This window comes from Piliocolobus tephrosceles, chromosome 6 (genome assembly GCF_002776525.5).
Source record: "Piliocolobus tephrosceles isolate RC106 chromosome 6, ASM277652v3, whole genome shotgun sequence".
NCBI lineage: Eukaryota > Metazoa > Chordata > Mammalia > Primates > Cercopithecidae > Piliocolobus > Piliocolobus tephrosceles.
This window is the reverse complement of record NC_045439.1, coordinates 12,823,650-12,843,647: the sequence shown is the minus strand read 5'-3', so window position 1 is coordinate 12,843,647 and position 19,998 is coordinate 12,823,650. Positions and strand designations below refer to the sequence as shown.

The 19,998-nt window shown below is 38.6% G+C and overlaps 1 protein-coding gene across 1 annotated transcript in view; it reads left to right on the top strand.

Annotated features, from left to right (window-relative positions):
* The window catches only part of UNC79 (unc-79 homolog, NALCN channel complex subunit), a 276,415-nt gene that overhangs the window by 169,695 nt on the left and 86,722 nt on the right, over nucleotides 1–19,998 (top strand). Inside the window, exons 26-30 of the mRNA XM_023205526.2 lie at nucleotides 1,206–1,385; nucleotides 11,127–11,413; nucleotides 15,468–15,650; nucleotides 16,584–16,746; nucleotides 19,286–19,435. Of these exons, the coding sequence (XP_023061294.1) occupies nucleotides 1,206–1,385; nucleotides 11,127–11,413; nucleotides 15,468–15,650; nucleotides 16,584–16,746; nucleotides 19,286–19,435 (963 nt within the window). The remainder of the gene's footprint in view (nucleotides 1–1,205; nucleotides 1,386–11,126; nucleotides 11,414–15,467; nucleotides 15,651–16,583; nucleotides 16,747–19,285; nucleotides 19,436–19,998) is intronic.

The following is a 19,998-nucleotide window of genomic DNA, read 5'->3' as shown; positions in this document are numbered from 1 at the left end:
AATATTTTTCCCTGTTCAGTGGGTTGTCTGTTTACTCTGTGGATTATTTCATTTGCTGTGCAGAAGCTTTTTAGTTTAATTAGGTCCCGTCTGTTTATTTTTGGTTTTGTTGCATTTGCTTTTGAATTCTTGGTCATGAGCTTTTTGCCTAAGCCGACATCTAAAAGAGTTTTTCTGATGTTGTCTTCTAGAATTTTTATGGTTTCAGATCTTAGATTTAAGCCTTTGATCTATCTTGAATTGATTTTTGTATAAGGTGAGATATGAGTACCCAATTTCATTCTTCTAGATGTGGCTTGCCAATTATCCCAGCACCATTTGTTGAATAGGGTGTCCTCTCCCCACTATATGTTTTTATTTGCTTTGTTGAAGATGAGTTGACTGTAAGTATTTAGCTTTGTGTCTGGGTTCTCTGTTCCATTCCTTTGGTCTACAAGCCTATTTTAATACCAGTACCATGCTGTTTTGGTAACTATAGACTTGTAGTATAGTTTGAACTCCAGTAATGCAATGCCTCCAGATTAGTTCTTTTTGCTTAGTCTGCTTTGGCTATGTGGGCTCTTTTTTGTTTCTGTATGAATTTTAGAATTGTTTTTCTAGCTCTGTGAAGAATGATGATAGTACTTTGATGGGAATTGCATTGAATCTGTTGCCCAGACTGATGTGTAGTGGTGTCATCATAGCTCACCACAGCCTCCAACTCCTGGGCTCAAGCAATCCTCCCAGCTAATCTTCCCAAGTAGCTAGGACTACAGGGGTGAGCCACCATACCTGGCTAATTTTTCCTTTTTTGTAGAGATGGGGGTCTTGCTATATTGCCCAGGCTGGCCTCAAACTCCTGGCCTGAAGGAATCCTCCCACCATGGCCTCCCAAAGTGCTGGGATTACAGCCATGAGCCACCACACCTGGCCTCTTGCTATTAATCAGTTACCTACAGCTCTGAATAGGTGGAGAAAAGACTTTCGTCACTCAACTATCCAATGATAACAAAATTAGATAATTTAATCTTGTGGTCTAAGCAGAAAAAAAATCATGATAGGCAATAGTCATTTTTTTATGTAGGACTCATCAGAGAGGGAGATGTATATCCATGAAAAATGCATTTTAATATTGAAACTCTACACAGATGGATTGTTTTAGACTAGGTGGATTACATAGCCCTATGTAAAGGAGAGTGATAGTCTCTTTAATTCCTTTTGCAAAGCCATCACTGCTGTGAGGACCAATGTTGCTAACCTCAGCGATGCAGCCTTATGGAAGATCAAGAGAGCTCGCTTTGCAAGAAACCGCCAGAAGAGTGTACGTTCCCTGAGGGACAGTGTGAAAGGGCCTGTGGAATCCAAGAGGGCACTCTCCCTCCCTGAGACCCTGACCTCCAAAATTCGTTGAGTATCTTCTTTCATCCTTCCATTAAATCTGTTTAATGTCTTTCTGAGGCTGACCTGTCTTGTTGAATGTTCACAGAGAGTATAGCACGTTCAGCAAACTGAGCTTGTTCAGTAAGTTTGGCTTTCAGATTCCCTAGAGAATCACCCCAGGGGTATAAATGCCTAGGGTTGCTTTTGCTAGTTTGCTGGGGTAGCAAAGCCCTGATCCAACAGTAGATGTTTTTGAAATGTAAAAGGCAGCAAATGCATTGATGCTTGGCGTGCAACTTAGAAGACACATTTGCTCCTAAGTCCTAGAACACCGAAGTTTGCACCACCAGCCTTGTATCCTAAGAGCTTTCTGAATACGACTTAGGTAATAAGACCTATGGCGGCTAAGGAGGGAGAGTTGAAATTTGGAATGTATTTTTTTTTTTCATGTCTGATAGAAGCAGCCACACAAGACCCCCAAGACAAACCAATAATAATGGTTGCTTTTGAAATAGAGAAATCAGGCTGAGAAATTGAATTTCTGTTCATCTTCAACAGATAATTTATAAATAAAAATAAGCTTCATTGCCAATATTTTTAAAAATACCATATATATTTGTTCTATAAAAGGTCTTTCTTTATATTATAGTTTTAAAGAGAATAAAATTTTCCTTAAATTACCAAATGACTCGATAAACTCTAATGATTAGTAATGACTCATGAAGGACAAATAATTAAAAATTCATTACTAAACCACCATACTAATGAATGAGTATGTTTAAATATGTTACTAACTTGTAAAATTTATTAAATGATTTAATCTTTAAATAATCACTGTGAAGTAAATAAAATAATGACCCAAAACTTATTTCTTACCCTGTCAGAATATGAAAGGTTTGTTTTTCATTGGCATTTATTAGAAGACAGCCTTATATAACATAACCATTTTTAATCATAAATATGATTTGATTTTATTCATTACATTTTCTCTATTTTATGACAAGCTATGGCAATGTGTTCTTTTAAACTTTGGGAGAGTTAAATATGAATGAAAATTCTTTAAGTAATCAATAAACCAGTTTTCCAGGGAGCAAAGATAATCACAGGTGATCATTTAAGAATAACCAATGGTAGTGCTAGACCCCAGGTGAAACTGTTTAAATCCTAGAAACCAATACCCAAATTAAATAAATAACTAATTTTATATGAGTTTTCCAGCTCTATTTATATCCTAAGTGATCAGTTCGGAATGTAAATTTTATTTATTGTCGTTTCTTGTTCATTAATTCACATGACAATTTTGAAGATGAAGTAACATTGAAGGATGCTCTTATGATTCAGATAAAAGCTGCAAAACTTTTGTTACATAAACAACTTTTATGTGATGTTAATTACAAATAGAAAAACGAAACCTGCCCCTACTATCCAATACCGTTAGCACTGAGTATATTTTCTAGGCTCCAGTTGTCTGTAATGCTTATTTCAATAGAGTTGTTGTTGATTTTTAAGCTATGAGGTTGACCAGGCATGAGCAGTCTGCTCCAGCTCTCGGTGGGACACCCGAACAGACGCCAGGTGGGTACTTCTGACATTGAAGGGCCATGTACAAGTGTCTATCACAGGTGGACAAGGTAGAGAATGTGGTGTCTCTAACTGGACCAGGGTGACGTACTTAGGATTTGCAAGCTCAAAAGGGTCTTACCTCGAATGTTCAAGTGTTTGAGCCCCTGATATGGCAATTCTTTCCGTTTTGATATTAACAGATGACTTTTGATTCCATTAACTTTTGGTCCAGTAAGAAGCATCGTATCACCTGAGTCTGCACCTTTCCCCAGAGAGCCAGTATGACTAGAGCTATCCGTAGTATTGATATTTGTATGTGTCTTTACACATAGAAATATTTTGTTCATATATATCTGCTATAGGAAAACCATACATTTCATTTACATTTTAAAAGGTTATACATTTGAACCACTGTCATCTGCTCATCCCCTTAGCCATTCCTGATTCTTTGCAACTCTACATGCATTTCTGTTTCTCAGAGAAAGGAGAATTTCTTCTGTTTGGAGGACCATAGCATGATACACTTTAACGATCATTTGGTGTTCTGTGATATATTACAATTTATCATGAAGTAGCCTAAGAGTTGAAGGGGCATTGGCAAGGAGGCTCCACGCGAATGGTGCCGTAACTCACTGGGAAGACTGTGAAGGTTCTGAATACCTACTTATTAATCAAAAAGAAATCTGGTAACTACCACCTATGTGTCATGCTATAGAACATTTGAGTTTTCATCTAAGACTACTAGTTTTACAGTAACCTTTTCAGAATGGTGCAGACACTCTTAGAAGGAAAATTTCAAGTAAGGCGACTTTAAAGATCATGTGCGTTATGCGTTATAAAAAGGATGTTTGAAAGAGAGGGAGTCCGGAGTGGGAGGGGAGAGAGAAAATCCCAGAGATCATCTATGCAGACAGCAGATGGTGGCCAAAGTCTTTTCTCTTTTACAATTGATGAGAAAAAAGGAATAGCAAACATCTGGTAGAGTTCCTCTACCTTGCCTTACACATCGTTCATGTACACTACTGTGCTGTGATTTTTTTCGTTTTAAAGAATAGAAATAAGAACTTCTGATTCAAAGCTTCATTAGAAATATGAAATCCATGCAGTTTCCCTTCAGTGAGGCATTTTTGAGATTGTTCTTAGGCAGTTTCATAAATTATCTTTATTTTACTCTAGCTTGTCTCTTAAAGCTTAGCTGAGAAGCTAGTCTTTCATAATAATTATCCATTTAAACAATCCAGCCCGAGAAGTCCCCTTATATCACTGTGGGAAAACATATACATGTGTTTCTTGCAGTTAAAAAAAGCCTTCAGGCATCTAATTATTCCACCAAAAGTGGCCAGATGGAAAAGAGGCAGATAACAGCATTGTTTAAATTAAATGTGAAGTTAAAACTTCAGGAAAGGTAATTTACATGACACCAGCATAAGCAAAATTTGCTTAGCTATGGAAATAGCTGGCTCAGCTTATAAGGCAATTTCAAACTACTGTAGTGTTCTATTTTTGCATTATTATTTACTGGACCCTGACTGTTTCTAACTTGGAAGCAAGGACATACCAGATTTATCATAAGATGGTGGAGAATGGTTTAAGACAGTAATTAAATGGAAACTGAAGAACTTGCTACTTAATGAACACACTTTCATTTGGTCCAAGTAATGAGGTCCTCTTTGCAGACCTCTTGCTGATTAGACTTGAAATAAAGCAGATGCCCCTTTATACAACAAGATTTAAATTTAATTGCTGTTTAAGTTGAACTTTTTGGCAGTGGATTTACAATTTATGACTCTCTGATCTTAACCTTTACATGGTACCCACAGAAAATGGAATAGAAAATTCTGTTTTCTATATAAGATATACTCTGCAAGGTTTGTAGAGAGTCACGTTCCTCTATGTCTTTTCAAATCAAAGTCTTTGTGCATCTAAATAAAATTCATAGAATCTTATAGCTGAAACATTAGCAATGTGTTAACAGTCTCATTTTGTAGAGGAAGAAACTGAGATTCTCACAAAAGAACAAGCTTATTAGTGACAGATCTGGGTCTCAAGCCCAGAGGTTCTGAGCTCTCTAACAAGGCATGTAAGTGCCAGTAGGAATTCAGCAGCTTCATTTCATCCTAATTGATGGGATACACAATCTTTTTAACTGCTAATCTACAATTTGTATGCTTGGACATAGGGAGTACTTTCACTGGTGCTGTAAGAACCAGGAAATTTTGTGTTCATGTATTTAGAACACTGATGAAGATTAATTGAATAGAATGCAGCAGTTGTTATGCTATATAAGCACAATACTGAACTAATGGTATCAGTCCCATGTGAACATAGGGTGCTTAATTATATCGTGTTCCTCATCGCCTGGAGCGCGTAATTAAACAAAAATAGATATGGAATAATGATAATCCTTCCTGTATATATAGTATCTCTTTACTTACAGGAAAACTGATGTAGTGAGGGATTAAGTGATTCTGCTTCGGTGGTTGCTTAAGGTCATGTATGACTGACTAGTTAGGGTCAGAACGGAAGCTGGCATCTAAGGGACTAGGCTTGCTTGCTTTCTATCACAACTACCTCTCGATGAACTGGTCTTAGGGTATTTCTGCCCTGTGGGACATGAGGACACCAGTCTGGTTATGGAGTTGGCCTAGGCTGTCAAGCCTGCTACAGAGTGGCTTAAGGCCATGAGTGTCCAGACCAAAGGACTTTGCCAGTTAGGACCCCAGATTGGTCCAGAGCTATCCCCATTTCTTGTGGGACTTGCATACTCTTATGTTCTGTCTCAGCCTGCAGAGAAACCTAGAGATCTCTTGGCCTGCATTTGTATCCATAAGAGAAGGTGCCCAGTACTAGTTAGGACCAATAAAGCACTCTTGCATTGAGCTTTCCTGTCTTCTTAGTGTCCCAGCCTAGAATTCCAAATAACTTTTCTTTGGGCTCTTTCTTTCTACAGATGGTTTACAATTCACTTCTTCACTAACTTGCAAAATGCCTATTGACCATTAAGATCCAGTAAGTCAGAGTACAGTTGTTTTTATAGGAATACTCTTGTTTGAAGTTATATTTTTGGGAAATGACGATTTTTGTTCAACAAACATTACAAATACTTTTTCTGAGTTGGGGTCTTGCTATGTTGCTCAGGCTGGTCTTGAGCTTCTGGGCTCAAGGGATCCTCTCACCACAGCCTCCCAAGTAGCTTGGATTACAGGTGTGTGCCACAAATGCTTGTTCAACAAGTATTTATTTTACACCTGCTGGACTAGGAAATACAAAGATGCTTTGGAAATTTTTATACTCTTAACTTACTTATGGCCAAGTAAGGGATATTAAGTATGAACATCAGTAAACTCTCATCTTGAGTGAAAGTGACAGTACGTAGGGTGAGTCACGTCAAATGCAAAGGGAGGGAGCTTTCTACCAGCTGGAGACATCAGGGAAGGTCTCATGGATAGGTGGCTTTTCAGCCAGGCTTGATTGGTGGATGAGACATAGACATATGATGATACAATGTGGAATAGGAAGGAGAAAAGGCAGGGATGGGGAGCATAGGAGGATATGAAGTTAGCTACTGCCCCGGCTTTCCAGCTCTGCTGTGAATGTGTGCACACATAACCGAACACTGAGGTAAGGAGGCAGGGAGATGAGCGAGGCAGTGTAGTGAGAGCTGCCTATGGAATGGAATCTCATTTCTAGTGTTTACTCATTGGCTGCCCTGGACCAAGTACAGAGTAAGCTCATGGAAGGATCCTTTCTGCCTCTACCTAATTGTCACTTGTTGGTTTGGCAGAGGGGTCAGTGAGTCAATTCACATAGAGAAACATTCCCACATTCCTGCTGTTTTGGGACTCTATCAGTTTTTGTCTTATACAGAATGTGAGCTCTGACATATTTATTTGAATTTACGCACTTTGGCAGACATTTATGTATAATAGGTATCTACTATATGTCAGACATTGGCCCCTATTCTATGAGGGATATAAAAATGGATAAAATATGTCATTTGCCTTCAAGAAGCCTATGTTCTTATTGGAGTATTAAGGCAATTGAATAGACAAAATGTTCTGCCTTGCAAAATTGTTATTGGCCACATGGGAGTTAGCAAAGTGCTAAAGGAAATTTTCCTCCATTCTTCTTTTTCTCTTCTGTCCTCCCTCCTTTCTTGTCCTTAGAAATTTAAATAATTTAGGGATCACATCGAATTGCTGAGAGGAATATTGGGTATATCTAATAAGAATGACTTTTGGGGACCTGTTTATAGCACAAAATTGTTGGGGGAGGGTAGAGAACCACTTTGCAAGGTGAAGAGAGCACCATGAGCAAACGTGCAAAGAGGGAAAAACATTGGCTCCATTCTGAGATCCACGAGTAGCCCAGCTTGTAAGAATGTTGACCATTTCGGGTGAAATAATAGGAGATAAGTCTGGAAAAGCAGATCCTGATCCTGCCTGGTTTCAAATCATCTGAATAAATAATGCTGTATTACACTTTGGAGTTTCAATCAGTTATACAGCTCTGTGGACAGATTGTAATGGACTCACTCCACATTAAAGGTATGGTAGGTATAGCTCTGCCTCCGTAATTATAATTATAAATATAATTATATTTTCTCTTTATAGAAAATATAAAATTAGACCTTTTAACATGTTAAATCTTTATGGTTAGGACAGATATAGAAATTTCACAGACTAGAATTCAAACTATTAAGCATTTTGTTTTCCTTAGAGAAAATACTTGTAGGCATTTAGTTTTAAAATGGAAATTTCATACCTTTTCTAGGTTAAAACATTACTATTGTCTTTATCAATAGAGAACATTTCAGCTTATCCACAGCTCGTTTTTCTTAGGGATTTGATTAAGGTAACTTGTCTTTATGAAGAGTGCACCAGTCACAAGCTTACTCTATTTCAAAGAGAGGCAATAAAGTATAGACTTGCAAAGCCCACACTGGAGGGGTAAATTATTAGAATAAAAAGAGATTAAAATTTTTTATGCAAAAGTTTCCATAAATGTTCTTTTTTCAGTACATTTGTTAAAGATCACTCATTACTTGCTATTCAGGGAAAGCAGCAAACTTAAGATCCGTGAAAATGATCTACAGTGAGATGGGCATGTATGAAATGACAGTCATCAAGAAAATCTGATGTGATGGGAAAACTCAGGGTTACACATTGTTTAGAAACATGCCCACTTGTAATGAGAAGAAGAGTTTTGAAATGTTTAAGCTGAAGTCTGATGGTCTATTTTCTAGACTTGAATTGAGATGGAAGGAAACAGGGGCAGGGTCCCAGTTAGGCCTTGCTGGGAGCTCCCTTTCTTCCGTATTGAGGTTCCTAAATTCTCAGCACTATAAAACAAAGGAGCAACTTCCTCTCAAACACTCTCCGGTTCCAGTTTTTAACTTTGGGACTTTGTTGTTGAGCCAGTGTGGACATGAGGTGGCTGAGCAGGACTGAGTGGTACATGTTCTCTTCAACCTTGCACCCCAGAGCTAAAAGGAATTGAAGACTGAAGCTATGTTGTAACAGCCATTACTTGCTGCTACAATAACATTGAACCCTGCAGGGAATCCTGTCATATTCTTGGCCCAAACATGTCCAAAGCAATAATGTCCTTCTAGTTGTAAAGTAATACTCAAGTGGAAAAACAAGTCAGGAGTAAATGTTTTTCTTTTCTTTTCTTTTTCTTTTTTCTTTTCTTTTTTTTTTTTTTTTTTTTTTTTTGAGACAAGGTCTTGCTTTGTTGCCCAGGCTGGAGTAGAGTGGCATGATCACAGCTCACTGCAGCTTCAACTTCCCAAGCTCAAGTGATCCTCCTGCCTCAGCCTCCCGAGTAGCTGGGACTACAGGTGTGCACCACCACGTCCAGCTAATTTTTGTATTTTTTGTAGAGACCGGGTCTTGTCATGTTTCCTAGGCTAGTCTCAAACTCCTGGGGGCTCAAGTGATTCTCCCACCTTGGCCTCCCAAAGTGCTGGGATTATAGGTGTGAGCCACGATGCCCAGCCTCAGTAAACTATTTTTCAATGCTGAAAAAATAGCCCTGTAAACTTTTTCTATTTTGCCATACAAGGATTTACATAGGTATTGTATTTGGTCAAATCCTATATTACAAACATTTAATTTAACCACATGCTGTGATGCTTTACATTTCCAGCCTCTCATTGAAATAGGGTGTTCCACATAAATTGATTTTTTCCTGATGCATGCCTTATAAGTAATTATAATATTAACAATTTATTGATCACCCTGCATGTGAAACACTGTAATAAACAAATTCTTAGGTTTTATTTGAATAATTTTTGATAAAAAGTTTCTCTAGAGTGCATCATACATATTCATTCCTTCATGCACAGATTCTATGAGACAGAAAAGTGTGAGTGTTCCGGAATCATACTGACGTGTGTCAGATGGTTTTCTCTGTATTAGAGGCTCTTACACTAAGCTGCCTCTGCTACCTCTTCACTTACTGTCAACTGTCCCTTCTCAGCAGTTCACTTTTGAACAGACCAACATTCATCTGATTCTCTGGGAAACTTGACAACCAAGCTTGTTACTTTTGTGCAGGTCTAAACTGGTAAATTCTGAATTTGACCTTCATGCTACTATCCCAGAGAAAAAATATTTGGGCTTGAGACAGCAAATTTCTGCAATTCCCAGAAACATTTCTGATGCCTCGCTTCTCTTGGCTGCGTCCTGAAAGGCTGAGATTTTGCCAAATTAACTGAGGAGTTAATAGGTATAAGTTACTACCTAACTCTTTGTTGCATCCTTTACACCATAATTATAATGGGTGTAACCAAGGCTTGGTTTATAATGGTTTGTAACCAAAGCTTGTCATCATTTAGTAGAACGTTTCCTTGCAGGATGAGAGATGAGAATGCCGGTGTGCTGATCTAACCCACCAGACAAAACCTTTGTTTTCTTTTTTTTTTTTTGAGACGGAGTCTTGCTCTGTCGCCCAGGCTGGAGTGCAGTGGCGCAATCTCGGCTCACTGCAAGCTCTGCCTCCCGGGTTTACGCCATTCTCCTGCCTCAACCTCCCGAGTAGCTGGGACTACAGGCGCCCGCCATCTCGCCCGGCTAGTTTTTTGTATTTTTTTAGTAGAGCCGGGGTTTCACCGTGTAGGCCAGGATGGTCTCGATCTCCTGACCTCGTGATCCACCCGTCTCGGCCTCCCAAAGTGCTGGGATTACAGGCTTGAGCCACCGCGCCCGGCCAGCTTTGTTTTCAATTTAGAAATTCTAATGTTGCTATTAAAAAAAAAAAAAGGACAAGAGTATTTTGAATAATCCCCAAACCATAAATATAGAAGAGCAAATATCAGTCTTCCTTCTCACAAAGTCCTAAACCAAACCTGATAAGAAGGGGCAGAAGAACAAAGGGAGACAGGTAATTTCTGACTTTGAAAAATAACGGAGAAAGTCAATGTCAGGGAGCTGCTCAGATGCCATTATTTACTAGGTTAAGAGGAAGCCAAGGGCTAAGGTATTTTTTCTTTCCATGTGAACTTTCCGCTCACCTTCATGTGGTGTTTTTCTGTTTTTAAAAGTTCATGCTTTGCTCTTTTTCTGTTTGTGTCCTCTCCCTTCCTTGTATGTTTCTCATGACATACAACAGGGCTTATAATTTGCTATTTATAATTTTGCCTATTTCATTTAAAGAGAACCTACTGCTAATATCTCAGGGTTTCGAAAAGATTTTTTTTGCACTAGCTGATTCATGAACATAACTGAATTGAGATAATAATTTAAACAGAATAACCCAGTGGTTTTGTCCTCAGTGGATTTTAGACTATAGTGTTTTGTGGTTATTCTTTCATGCTTATTTTACAAAGCTGGAAGGGAAACTTCCTTTATCACTGAGGATAAAACTTTGCCAACGTATTAAAAAATTTGCTAAATGCAAAATGTATTTAGGCATTTGTCTTGCTATTTCAGGATAACATTGCTTCATAGCACCCTATTTTTATTGCCATTCCCTTAATTCTCCCAGATTACTTGGTGGTTGATGAATACAGTAACTTTCACCCCCGGACTAGGGCTCTGCCTACAAGGCCATATTGTGCCTTTAAGTTTCTTAAATTCTGTCTGGAGCAGAAAGTTTTGTAGAAGCAGAAACAAGGGTGCTTTTTCAATATATAAGAGAGATTTTAGTGTCACTTCACTTGTGAAAGAGCCACCCACTCACAGCCTTTCTTCTACTGACAGGACAACAGTCTCCCGAGAATGACAACACCATCAAGGACCTGCTCCCAGAAGACGCTGGGATCGACCACCAGACAGTTCACCAGCTGATCACAGTGCTCATGAAGTTCATGGCCAAGGACGAGAGCAGCGCCGAGTCAGACATCAGCAGTGCAAAGGCCTTCAACACGGTCAAGCGACACCTGTACGTCTTACTCGGCTATGACCAGCAGGAAGGTTGCTTCATGATTGCACCTCAAAAAATGCGCCTGTCAACTTGCTTTAATGCATTCATTGCAGGAATTGCCCAAGTGAGTGTAATAACAGCTTTCAGAAGTCACACCCTTATACTTTTAGTAGAAGCAAGGCATTACGTACCATGTAGCCAACACTGGTTCAGCATAAAGGTTTGTACAAATTGCTCGGTGTTATGCAGGAGTATGTGGAGGGGAATGTGAAGATTAGTAAGAATTGGTAGCCTGACTGAGGAATAGTGAGAGAGAGAATGAGAGAGAGAGACTGTGTGTGTGTGTGTGTGTGTGTGTGTGTGTGAGAGAAAGAGAGAGAGAGAGAGATGCTAACCTTGTAGCATATGAAGAATGTCTGTACCTTGATATGATAGTTACAGAATCATTTTAGTATATTTGGTTTCTTTTCTATTTTTTGAGACCACGTCTTGCTCTGTTGCCCAGGCTGGAGTGCAGTGGCGTGATCTTGGCTCACCGCAAGCTCTGCTTCCCGGGTTCACGCCATTCTTCTGGCTCAGCCTCCCAAGTAGCTGGGACTACAGGCGCCTGCCACCACACCCGGCTATTTTTTTGTATTTTTGGTAGAGATGGGGTTTCACCATGTTAGTCAGGATGGTCTTGATCTCCTGACCTTGTGATCCGCCTGCCTCAGCCTCCCAAAGAGCTGCGATTACAGGCATGAGCCACCACGCCCAGCCAGTATATTTGGTTTCTAGATCACTGTGCTTATTTTTTTTTCAATTGCTAACCAAAAATACTTAAATTTGGTTAATTCTATTTTAAAAATTATAATTTTAGTTTGTATTACTTTCAATTGTATGTTACTGAAGAAATCTTTCCAGTTAGAAGGAGTTTCTAATATTCACATGTTCCAATATTTTGTTTAGTGTAAAACAGCTAAAGTTGGAGCTATGGAAAGGCTTGTTTTCTCTGTGTTTCAGCTACTTTCCATTTGCTTTTACACACTCAAATTTACATTTCTCTATTAAATTGGCCATTTTATTAAACATTTTCTTTCACAGTAAAAAAAAAAAAAAAAAGAATTGGTAGCCTGGTATCATCAAGGGAGTGTGGGAGATTTTTTTGTTTTGTAAAATATACCTACAATTTGCCATTCTAACAGTTTTAAGTGTATAGTTCAGTGGCATTGCGCACTTTTATGTTGTGTAACCATCGCCACTGTCCATCCTCAGACATTTTTATCATCCTAAACTGAAACTTTGTATCCATTAAACAATAAGAGAGTACAGGATTATTTTTTGTTGGTGTGGTTTTATTTATTTATTTATTTATTTATTTATTTATTTATTTATTTATGTTTTTGAGACGGAGTCTCGCTCTGTTGCCAGATTGGAGTGCAGTGGCACGATCTTGGCTCACTGCAAGCTCCGCCTCCCAGGTTCACGCCATTCTCCTACCTCAGCCTCCCAAGTAGCTGGGACTACAGGCGCCTGCCACCGCGTTCGGCTCATTTTTTTGTATTTTTAATAGAGACGAGGTTTCCCCGTGTTGGTCAGGCTGGTCTTGAACTCCCGGCCACAAATGATCCGCCCACCTCGGCCTCCCAAAGTGCTGGGATTACAGGCATGAGCCACCGCACCCGGCCTTTTTTGTTTGTGTTTCTGTGGTTCTGTGTGTGTGTGTGTGTGTGTGTGTGTGTTTTTAAAAAACTTTTCCTTTTTTGGTTTCAGGTGGGGAGAGCTGAATTAATCATACAACTTAACTTTTTGCCACACCATCATCACTGGCTTTTCCATGTGTGTCTACTACTTCTAACTGTTGTATTGCATGCCATGGTGGACAGACACCATACTTCACTCATCCATTCCCCTAGTGATGGACTCATATTGCTCCCAATGCCTCACTACCCCAAACAGTTCAGTAATAGGCATCTATGTATACACACCTTATCAGCCAATGTGAGAATTCTTTAGGGAGATGGATCCAGAAGAATTGCTGGGTCGTGGGGTAAATGTATGCCTAATTTGGTCAGTGCTACAAATCTCACTCTCCAGAACAGCTGCACCAATCTGTAAAATTACAGGACTTGGGGCTAGAGAGATGTGGGCATGAATTTCAGCTCCGCCTCTGTTATTAGTTGCTAGGGCTTAGGCACTCTCTGCTTGCTTGCTTATTGGTAACACAGATTTCCTTTTTTGATAGATTAGAGAAAACCTATTGCAAAGCACCTTGATTCATGCCTGTCTCATGGTAGGAACTCGATAGATGATAGCTGTTATTGTCAGCTGAAATAGATTGTAATGTAATGAACAAAGATAAGCAGCCGTCCTGTGCTGATACTGATAACTGGGTGGATCACCGCTTTTTCTCAGCTGTCACTGTTTCAGATACAAAACCCTCCCTCCCTCTTCCCCCCACCCTCTAAATCCATATTATGCATATTTACTTTAGAAATAAAAGCTAAAATCAAGGTCAGGCGTGGTGGCTCATGCCTATAATCCCAGCACTTTGGGAGGCCGAGGTGGGCAGATCATGCAGTCAGGAGTTCAAAACCAGCCTGGCCAATATGGTGAAACCCTATCTGTACTAAAAATACAAAAATTAGCCAGGCGTGGTGACGTGCGCCTGTAGTCCCAGCTACTGGGGAGGCCGAGGCAGGAGAATCTCTGGAACCTGGGAGGCAGAGGTTGCAGTGAGCCAAGATTGTACCACTAAACTCCAGCCTGGGTGACAGAGTGAGACTCCATCTCAAAAAAAAAAAAAAAATATATATATATATATATATATATATATATATATATGCTAAACATTAAAAATTAAATTTTTATATGGGGTTTATATAACTCCAGAAAACGTGTGTCAAAAACAACTTCCTAATATTTTGGCATATATTGTTCCCTCCATTTATATACATACATAAATTTCATACTCACATACGTATGTCCACACATTTTTACAATAATAGGTTCCTATTATACATACTGATATATATGCCACCTTTAAAAAAATTTTTTGTTTCAATGGGTTTTTGGCAAACAGGTGGTGTCTGCTTACATGGTTAAGTTCTTTAGTGGTGATTTCTGAGATTTTGGTGCAACCTTTTTAAACCTAAAATTTATTATGAAGTTTATATCATGTAAATAAATTTGTGTCATATTCTGTGTAATGGTTACATAGTATTCTGTAGTTACACAAACAGTATTTTATTTGTCTAATCCCATATTATTGAATATGGAGGTTGATTTCAGTTTGGGGTGACTATAAACAAAGCCATGTTGAATTTCTTTATACATACATTTTGGAACACTTGTCTGATTATTTCTTTGGGATATATTTAATGGTTGTATTAGGGGGTATGTGCTTTTTCTTTCTTCTTTCTTTTTTTCATTTTTTTTTTTTTTTTTTTTTTTTGAGACAGGGTTTCACTCTGGTAGCCCAGGCTGGAGTGCAGTGGTATGATCATGGCTCACTGCAGCCTCGACATCCCAGGCTCAGGGGATCCTCCCAGCTCAGCCTCCCGAGTAGCTAGGAGTATAGGTGTGTGCTAGCACACCGAATTAATTTTCTGTATTTTTGGTAGAGACAGGGTTTCGCTATGTTGCCTGAGCTGGTCTCATACTCTTGGGCTCAAGCAATCTATCTGCCTCAGCCTCCCAAAGTGCTGGGATTGCAGGCGTGAGTCACTGCACCTGGCATGTGCTTTTTCTTATTCCTGAATGCATATTGCTAAATTGTTCTCCTGAAAGATTGTACCAAGTTTGGTTGGTATAATACTTGGTTCAAAGATTGAACCAAGTATTGCCGGTTGTCCAGGAATTCCCATTTCTGCAGGTGGTTACCAATATTAGGTTTCTTCGTTGTCTAGTTTAACTCTGGTTAATAGTTGAATGGATAAAATTTTATTTTCAATAGGTACTGAAATAAATAATTAATTAGATTAAAACTATTTTCATTTACAAGTTTCAAAAATTTTTTGTGAGGTTGGACTTTTCCTCCTTCTTGCGTACTAGCCATTACCTTTAACATTTTGTGGGATGCCTGTTAAATATTTTGCCTGTTAAAAATTTTAACCACTGGGATGGCTCACATTTTTCCTTTTGCCTTCTGAGTGTTCTTTGTAGTTTTCCATCAGTTATTAATATTTTTTCTATTTCAGGTTATGGACTATAACATTAACTTGGGAAAACACCTTCTCCCCTTAGTGGTTCAGGTGCTCAAATACTGCTCTTGTCCTCAACTCCGGCATTATTTCCAACAGCCACCTCGTTGCTCCCTCTGGTCCCTAAAGCCTCACATCCGGCAGATGTGGTTGAAGGCCTTGCTTGTCATCCTTTACAAGGTGAGCTGGGTGGTCACTGCTGTTTTAGATGCAATGGTTCTCTTAGAGAGCATAAGGAGAACACCTGAGTCTTTAGTTGAAAATTTTGTAGAATAAAAGTTTGACCTTCGGAAGGAAGATCAGGATATGCAATTACTGTTAAGAACCAAAGAGCTATTGAAATGAAAATAGAAATGGGAGGCCCTGTTGATACGTGCTCTAAAAATGTTTAAAACAAAGAATGATAAATGGTAGGCCATTGATCAAGAACCTCTGTTTATAGTGTTTATACTCAGTCTCATATTTTATCTAAGTATTAATTATTATTTCAGAAAACAAAGAAGGTATCTGAAATTGTATTCACCCGCTAAATGTTTATGCCAGATAATTTTCTTGAAAAGAACTGTAACTATGAACTGACATGTTCATTTTTACATTGCTGTCAGTGGTTTGGTGAAGGAGGAAAGGAATATAGTCCCTTGTAAAAATAAGGCCATGGAGGAGGGCGTGGTGGCTCACTCCTGTAATCCCAGCACTTATGGGAGGCCGAGGTGGGTGGGTTGCCTGAGTACAGGAGTTCGAGCCCAGCCTGAACAACATGGTGAAATCCTGTCTCAGCAAAAAATTAGCCAAGCATGATTGCATATGCCTGGTGCCACCTACTTGGGAGGCTGAGGTGGGAGGATCACCTGAGCCTGGTAGGTTGAGGCTGCAGTGAGCTATGATCACACCACTGCACTCCAACCTGGGCGACAGAATGAGACCCTGTCTCTAACTAAACAAATAAATAAGGCCATGAGCAGAATCTCTTTCTACTTCTCTCTCTCTCTCTCTCATATATATATGTATATTTATCCCCAAGAGATACTGCAAACAGTATCTGGCAAGATCAGGTGGAAAAACTTACCCTTTAAAATAACCATTTATCTTTTTCTCCCTCATTTCATTGGGCAGTATCCATACCGAGACTGTGATATCAGCAAGATCCTGCTGCATCTGATTCACATAACAGTCAATACACTCAATGCGCAGTATCATAGCTGCAAGCCCCATGCCACGGCAGGACCTTTGTACAGTGACAACAGTAACATAAGCAGATACAGCGAAAAAGAAAAAGGTACATATCTAAATTGCATCCCAAACCTAGCTTCAATACATAATAGATTTCTGGACAATGTTTTCTTATTAGATACAGGAGTGTTCCCAGATATCATTCTGGAGTAAAAAGAAAATCGCTTTCTTAATTTTCCAGCCTCCCATGAATGTTGCTGCTTTAACTTTAAAATTGAGCATTCGAGAGGAATAATTGATATGCTTCTAAAGTCTATATCGTAAGAAATAATATTTTGTAAAATATTTTCTGCTGTTTGATTCAGGAGCCTTCATAAGCCTTTTCTTACGTATTAGAAGCGTCTCGTTTTTGGGCTATAAAGTAAGTCTTGGTTGGCACACAGTGGAACTATTCTTTGTAGGTCTCTAGTTTGCCCCTGACCTTTGTGCTCATACAGTTTCAATGGAGTCTAAGTTTGCTGAAGTGCTTTTTCCTAGCCTTTTAATTCAATACAAAGTGATTCAAAGCAAGGGAAATGAAACATTTTTGCTGCATAGGTGTAAGTTATCTCCACTATAAACACTTTTTTCTATTGCTACCTTTTTCTAAAAGGAGGCAGTAGAATGCAACTTTAGCTAGAGTAAAATTGCAGCCTGTTTCCAGGTGAGACATAAAGAATCAGGGTGTATATTTTTAGTTTTTAGTGGAAGTCATGGCTGACTAGATTTTAAATTGACATCATTTAGTCTAGTCTTTGGAGAAAACCAAGTGTCCAGTGACCCTTTGTGAGGTTAGTAATTTTGGTAGGACTGCTCTGGAGATATCGCAAAAGTGTAAATTGTAGCCAGTGTTCCACTGTTTGTTATTGCTGAATGTTCCAGAAATCTAGTTTGGCTACAGATGGAACTCGAGAACTAGGTTCTTTAAGTTCTGGTACCATTCAGATCCTTCCTGAAGAATATCTTGTCTACCAGTTTAGGGTTTGATCTCTGGGAAACTGGGGAGATCTGTTAAGCTATGGATGTTTTCAATGTGGGCTTAGTGTTTAGGCCAAACCCTGATGAACCTTCTTGGATGGGAGGCGCCATCTTGTGGTCTTTCAGTATTGATTGTTCAATGTGTTTTGAAAATCAAAAGTTATGTAATGCAAATCACGTAACTATTGGTTGGAAAAACTACATTTTTCAAAGGATATTTTTCCAAAAAGGAAATAGAGAAGTAAAACAGATTATTGTGTTGCATTTTCCCAGAAACATGTGAATTTGATAGGCTTTCCCATCTTAGTGGATGTTCACTGGGTTTAAAAACAAATTCATTTTGATTGTTAACATTTATTTTTATTTAATTAAAAAGTTTAGTGTGGTTATTTCATCTAAAATTTACTGCTTCAAGTTTCATTTACTTGTAGAATTTTGTGCATTAGAACAGGATGAGTCCTTAAAGCTTGATGCATGTAATGCCCTTATGCTAAAAAAAAAACCTTGAATAATCATAATCACACCTGAACCTCATCTGTCATATACGTAGATGTACATACAGGCCAAACATTATTAGTTCAGTGATATTCAACTTGAATAATAGGTTAACTCCATTTATGGTGCTATTAAATGCATTTTAGTAACCTTTTCTGTTGCCACTTTGTACGTGGCTTTCACCTTTCAAAAGAATGAAAGAAGAAAATTGGTTAAGTAAACTTTGTGGGTTGCAGCATATCAATTCTTTCCTCATTAACATATTTTGGGATTTATCTTGGATTTAAAAATGGCCACATGGGTATAGAAGGGAGGACGTAGAAACAAGTTCAATAGGCATTCGAAGTGACCGATTTGTTTATGTAAGATTAGGGATCGTAAGTGTCAAAGATTCTTTCTGGGATTCATGAGATCCATAATAGTTACACGTGGTAAACTCCTCAGAGAAGAGTCTTACTTTAATAGGAGGAAATGTTATTTTCTGTTTTCTTTTTCCTTTGTTTACTTTTTCAGTCCATAATCATTCGTGGAGCTTTTGAGATGACAAGTGGCTTTTCTAAGCTTTTTCTGTGTGTTGCGTGTCTCATTATCAAATGTAGAGTACAGTATTTTGCATTCACACCATATAAGGTGCATGTACTGTTAGGCTGTGTCTATGCCAGTTACCAAATCCCAGAAAGGCAGATTTTTTTTTCTTTTTTGGAAAGGCCAAGATCCACTCATTTTGTTTAATTTCCTTTCCCCAAATCAGCCTGAAAATCCATGCAACACAGGCAAGTCCAAGCAGTGTCACAGGCTCCTGGAAAAAGTAGCTGACATCTGTGTGTCATCTGGTGTTAAGCGTACTGGAAAAGTTTCCCAAAAAGGCACTGTTGGACTCCCAAGAAGCCTCTCTTTAAAAATGCTGCCAGTTGTCATGTGAAAAGTAATGGGCAATCTTGTAACAGCTTCCTCTGTCCAATAGATAGATAATTTGATGCCTGGATGAAATACCAACCCATGGCTAGACTTGGGCTGGTGCAGCAACTACCCGAGACCTTGTTCCATAATGCTTTCATTGAAATGCTTGTGTAGACACAGCCTAAGAGAGAATAACCTCTTAAGTGTAATTTTGACTTTCTCTCCCCAATTAGAAGAAGATAGTGTTTTTGATGAATCTGATATTCATGATACACCTACTGGACCCTGCAATAAAGAGTCTCAAACTTTTTTTGCAAGATTGAAAAGAATAGGCGGCAGCAAAATGGTGAAATATCAGCCGGTTGAGATGAATGTTCAGAGAAGTATGAATTTTTTCTCTTAGTAATTTTATGCAGAAATGTTGTACTCTACCGTTTGTTTGGGGTGAAATCTTAATTTTATTATGTTACTACACATTTTAATACCGTTTATTTATATATATGTATGCACAAACAGTATATATATATACACAGTTTTATATATATACGTGAATCGACAGATACATCATTAATGTCATGATCGTCTTTGAGGGCCATTGCTTGATTTGATTTGTTGCGAAATGTTTGCTTCTCTTCCACACGATTTGAATACAGTTTCCTAGATCTGCCTCAGCCAAAAAATGATCCCCTCTCCTATGCACAAATGAACAGAGCTGAGGAATTATCCCGAAGTCCGATTTTGGAAATCAGATCTTAAACTGCCATTTTGGTGTCTTTCATTCCTAAATTTTCCAGTTTTTGAAATTAGAACGAACCTTACAAAAACTTGGCCAGAAAATTCGTTTTCCCTCCTGGTGGAGCTGGGATTGTGATGATGATTTATGCCAATTGTATGCCCAAGGATGAGGGGAAAAAATGGTGAAATCTCCAAGTAAAATAGTACTAGC